Source organism: Bidens hawaiensis, unplaced genomic scaffold (genome assembly GCF_021521415.1).
Source record: "Bidens hawaiensis isolate Kalapana, Puna unplaced genomic scaffold, B.hawaiensis_p1.1 tig00074788_1, whole genome shotgun sequence".
In the NCBI taxonomy this organism is placed as follows: Eukaryota; Viridiplantae; Streptophyta; class Magnoliopsida; order Asterales; family Asteraceae; genus Bidens; species Bidens hawaiensis.
In genome coordinates, this window is record NW_027502973.1 from 28,737 (window position 1) to 34,257 (window position 5,521).

The 5,521-nt window shown below is 33.4% G+C and overlaps 1 protein-coding gene across 1 annotated transcript; it reads right to left on the minus strand.

Moving 5' to 3' along the window:
• Nucleotides 1-3,328: 3,328 nt before the first annotated feature.
• Nucleotides 3,329-4,763, minus strand: LOC143606432 (isoflavone reductase homolog). The gene is made up of 4 exons (XM_077082204.1): nucleotides 4,417-4,763; nucleotides 4,081-4,321; nucleotides 3,767-3,970; nucleotides 3,329-3,677 (listed from the first exon to the last, which is right to left on the minus strand). Exons 1-4 carry the CDS (start codon nucleotides 4,750-4,752, stop codon nucleotides 3,511-3,513), a joined length of 948 nt encoding a protein of 315 aa, XP_076938319.1. The 5' UTR covers nucleotides 4,753-4,763; the 3' UTR covers nucleotides 3,329-3,510.
• Nucleotides 4,764-5,521: the final 758 nt, after the last annotated feature.

Genomic DNA, 5,521 nt, shown 5'->3' on the forward strand with positions numbered 1-5,521 from the left:
GTCAATGAATGTTTATTCTTGAAGAAGAAACAGATTATAGATGTTTCTTCATGAAGAAGAAACTCATCATATGATTTGGTAAATAAACAGAAAGACTGCGAGTCTAAATATTTTATTCAAACAAATGATCAAATCAAGGTTTAAAGCTATTTAAACCAGACTAAAGGTCTATAGCTGGATCAAGAGACGATCCAGATATTTATATACCTATTTTATTATAGGTCAATCAATCAATCAATCATTCATTCACAGTCAAGGTTTCAAACGCACACCGACGGACATGTGAAAACGTTAACCTTTTTAATCAGTCAAACATATTTATACTCAATGAGACGAACGGGTGTTTGTCTTAACGAGAATCAATGTCTAAATGAGATCGAGTAATCTCTAAAACTTTATAATACAAAGTAGAAAATAAAGTCAACTCAGACAGAATACACATGTGCCTGGATCCAAACATAACCGTTCAGCCTAATCATTCAAAGGCTACGTGGCCGTGGGCGAATGGTCATAACTAGTCTCCCGGTATGGGCTACGTGGCTCGGGAATAATTGTGTGTGTAGGGCAGTGGTACATAGACCAGAAGTAGAAATGCTTCTGCTGAGCTTGTAGAGAAAACTACATTTGTATTGTAATCGTCATTCAAAATATTTTATTGAGTCATACGTATTCACCAGCATATCGCTGACGTATTTTTCCCCACATTTCAGGGAAACATGTTAGCACAGGTAGCAAGGAATATAATCATTCATGAAGATAGATGCTCGCAAGGTAGAGATGGCTCAGTTTTAAACTATTGAATTATTATAAACAAGATTTAAACATGATTTATAAATCAAACACTCGGATATTTATTATCCGAGATGTTTTCAAATAAATTAATATTATATTCAAACCAAAGTCTTCCGCTAAAATAAACTACAACTCTGATGTATTTACAAAACATGTACCAACTATTGGTCATACGCCTAGGCCCTAAGCCGGGGTGTGACATTTGTTTTTCTTGATCATAATAATATTTATTATTATCACCGTCGATGCATTATTATATTTATAAGTCTATATATAAATAAGTGTGTGTGTGTGTGAAAGAGTGATATTAATATTGATACTATTAAAAATAAAAAATATTAACAATATTTACAATGATAATAATAAAAATAATTAATAATAACAAAATAGTTTGTAATTTAATATATATAGTGAAAATTATTAAGTAAAACAAAATGTTGGAGAGACTAATATGTATATAAATTATATTAAGGGAAGTAATAACTGAGTTAATAAGTTCAAGGGGGATTTGCATCTGGTAAAACTCATATGTAGGGGGGTACGTTTAATAACACCCTTTATTTTTTTTGGACTGCCACATAACTTAATGGATTTGGACTTACAAATTGAGGGCTCCATTATTGAAGAAACGATTGATCGACAACATTATGTTTAAATAAAAGAATTAACCTACTGTGTCGGGTTGGACGGGACGAAATCTTTGAGAAAGGGACGTCGCATACGGTATTTTTTTGGATTTTGGAAATTAATCCGGGTGGCGAGAATTTGAAGCAGAAGATAAAAATAGCGTATGCTCCCTTTCTCATGAAAAGGAGCAAGACAACAATCAAATTTGTTAATCTTTCGTTTTGAATTCAGCTTGGATCATGTTTGCTAATATATCTGCTTTGTTTTCGCTTATTATTATGAGTATCTAAACCTGTTAAACTACCTTGGTTTGGTGTAATTAACGATGAGTTAACCTGTGTTTTGGGCGTTTAACGTACACATCTTTGATTGATTTTCTATTGTCAAGATCATATTATGTGATTTTATTATGTGGCTGCTATTGTGATTGATTAGTTTTGATCTTACTAAACCCTGTGTGATTTTATTTTGCATGAATTAGTTTCGTGTTTAGTCTAGAGTTGCATGTTTACTGATTTGGTGTTTTTGGTTGTTTGTGGTAGATATTTGCGATCGAATCTATTCACTAAAAAGAATCTTATTGATCCCAAATGATGAAATGGACGCCCAAACAAAGAATTGGAGGCTCAAACAAAGAAATGGCAACCAAAACAAACAAATGGCATCGAAAAGGAACAAATAGCGTTCAAAAGGCACAAATGACATCTGAAACGAAGAAATGAAAGCTTAAAAGAAATACAATTAAATTATAGAAAATAAATGACTAAATTTTTTTATAAAAACTATGTTTTATTAAATTAAGTGGTTTTATAAGTTCAAATTATATTTTCTAGTGGAATATTCATTCGAATAAGTGGTGTATTCTAACGCGGTTTCTTCATAATCACGAAAAAGATGCGCCTAGCAATTTCATAATCACCATGGAAGTTGAATGAATATGTTAAAATAAAATTGATATTCATAATTTCTTCTTGTCTTTAGTATATTAGACCTATAAATATCGTTCACTGAATTTTACAACATTCATCTCTTACACTAAAAAATGTATATAAATTGATATAATAAAAAGGTAGATCTGATTTCATTAAAGATATAAATATTTTGATTATATTAACATAAATACATGCATATGTTTAATCCATATAATTTAGGTAATTAGTTATTTGATTAAATGATGGATTGATATGTTTTGATTGCATTGACATAAATATGTTTTCATTAAAAGTAGAAGAATAATTTTAACGGGAAATTTAGGCTAGGAATAAATCTCCAAGTGACATATGCCCTTTGTTATTTTTTTTATTAGAATAGATAGATTGTACACATTATATAATTTTTTTTAACATTTAAGTATTTCTTTTACATTAAACTTGAAGTGTAAGTTTTGATTGTTGTTCATAAGTAAATTTAAACCACGTTTTTACTCACCATACAATGAACTCACTGTTATTAGAAGTAACTTATGCATGACACTCCAATAGTCATGCACGAGCCAAACTTGAGCTTGTAAAACTACTCAAGACCCGAGCTCGTGCTTTAGAAATAGAGGTCGAAACGAGTCAAACTCGAGCTCTGTGTAAGTTAAACGAGCCAAGCTTGAACTTAGCTAGTCGAGCTCAGGCTCACCTCAGCTCATTTGTATCCATACCCTCTCCTTTGAAGATCGGGATCTGAGTTGGAGTTGTTGGTAGAACACTGGTAGCTTCAACCATTTCTTTCATTTATTAAATCAAACACAAAATGAATTGAGCACTTGTTGGCTCTCAAACCAAGTCTGTTGGTATAAAATAAGCTTCTCACAAATATATGAATAAGGAAAGAGCAAAATGTTTTAATGTTTATTAACTATTGATGAACTGAAAGTGCGTACATGAAAGGAAATAAATGATCTCTCAAATAGAGGATCAACAACAAACAAAATAACATAAACATGCTAAAAAACCGGACAACTTAAACAAACGTGGCCGGTGGCTTTATTCAAATTAGTTCATATTTCATGCAGAATCATAGGAACTAGATGACATGCAAGGCGCATGTACTTAATTCTCGTGTTTACTATCGAGAAATTGAATCACTTTTCACGTACATGACTTAGAGATACCGACGCAAATACTCATCAACACTCGTGTATTGGAGCTCCGGATAGAGCTCAGATCCTTCTTCACCCTTTTCATCAATTTCGAAGTTCATCGAACGACCTTCATAGTAAATGTGGTAGATACGTGCAAGTCCTGATCGAATAATATCGTCACCCGCTTCTGAAAACAGATATGTAAACACAAAACGTTAAGCGGAAATTTTGTCCATTTATAGTTTGTAGCTTGATAATAAAATCCCATATACGCACCTTCAATGGAAGCAAGAAAGTCCTTGGCAGATATGTGCATTTTCTCGAACGTTTGATTCATGAGTTTCTCCCATTTCTCAATCAGTTGGTTGTGTGTAAGAACGTTGTTTGGTGGCCGGAGATACAACGTCTTGTTCAACATGCGAGGATCATCCACAGTCTTGACTGTGTATGTTGCAACATCATCTTCATCCATGAAAGCAACTACACAAGTTTTAAATAAGTTAAGAACAATGATATTAAGCCAGGCTTATATTATATGGGTGCGTTCGTTTAAGAACCAACGTATGGAAATGTTATAATTAAAATCGTACCCTTTTGATTCCCATCGCCAAAAATACACACTCGGTCCCTTGGTGGCACGAGGGAGCCCGGCTGGGAAAGGTTGCCAACAAAATACCCCCCTAAGCAGTTTGCGGAAATGTAAGTATATGGAATTTTAGCGTCTTCAATGGCTTTTCGTATAACCATCTTGTCTGTAAACGTCTCCTTTCCGTATTCAAGCGTGTGTTCCATTCGTGAAGGGTCAAGCCCAAACTCTGAAGGCACGAACCGCTGTTTCAAAAAACTAATCATGTAAATATTTGTTTTGGACCTATCATAATGTTGCAAATCAAACGATACAACAAGTGTTGATATTTGATACATACCTTGATGTTTCCGGCTTCTTTGATGGCATCAACAAGCTTAAGTTGAAGTAGAATATTATGCGACCGGAACTGGACCCCAGACATGGTGCATATGACCACATCAACTTGTTTAACCGCATCCACGAGACTCTGGTGATCAGAAAACGAACCCTCTACCAACCGGGCTCCTTGTTCCTTAAACGACAACAACATTTGAAGCTTTTCTATTTCGAAACCAATCTCTCGACGCATGAGGACATAGGTCGGGTGGCCTTGAGCCAGACTGGCCTTGACGATCCTCTTGCCAAAGTAGCCGGTGCCACCCACAACAAGGATCTTGCTCTTCGACGTCTTCATGGTTAATAAAGTGTACGTGATTAGTTGGTTTTGAGTAGCACAAGTTTATGGGTATATATATATATATATATATATATATATATATATATATGCTGAGGAGATACCTAACATGGTGGTATTATATTTCTTAATTAATCGCGTGATTCTCGTGTAGAGAAAAAAAGAAACATGAATCGAAATAATTAATGTTTTTAGGATGGTATACTTTATTAGTTATATTATTAAAACATATGACGCTTTATTAATAACTAATGTTAAATAATTTTCTCTTCGAAAAGAATTCGCCAGCATGTGTAAAGTAATTCTAAAGTTACAGCTTTTAATTAAATTAATCAATCATATACAAAACAGTAAGAACTAGTTTGGCACAGTAACTATTTCAGTCATAATAAGTAATAACACCGGTGGCTTACTGTTTTGGTCGCAAAATTAGTCGATATATTGTTTGGTTGCTAAACTGGTCACTATAACAAAATTTTGGTCACGCAAAACGGTCGAAAAATATCCACCAGTCACAAAGCGATCCAAAATTGATTTTGGCATAGACGTTTTTGTCTAAACAAGTATTAGTGTCTAAAACTAACCCTTGATTATAAAAACAAGCTTCGGAAACTAATTAGTAGTGCTGAACTGAATACGACGTATTAGAGACTGAAAATCAATAGCCATTTTATACTACATATCAATTCGAGTACAATCTCTTACATGATATATAAGTACTTATTTTCAATCTTTAATATATTTACTCAAAATGATAGAATTTGCATGG

Excerpts from the sequence above, each read along its gene's own strand:
- LOC143606432 (XM_077082204.1), bottom strand. The coding sequence starts at position 4,752 with ATGAAGACGTCGAAGAGCAAGATCCTTGTTGTGGGTGGCACCGGCTAC. Across the intron at positions 4,322-4,416 it reads AAGAAGCCGGAAACATCAAG|CGGTTCGTGCCTTCAGAGTT; the intron begins GTATGTATCAAA and ends TTTTTGAAACAG. Across the intron at positions 3,971-4,080 it reads TGGCGATGGGAATCAAAAGG|TTGCTTTCATGGATGAAGAT; the intron begins GTACGATTTTAA and ends AAACTTGTGTAG.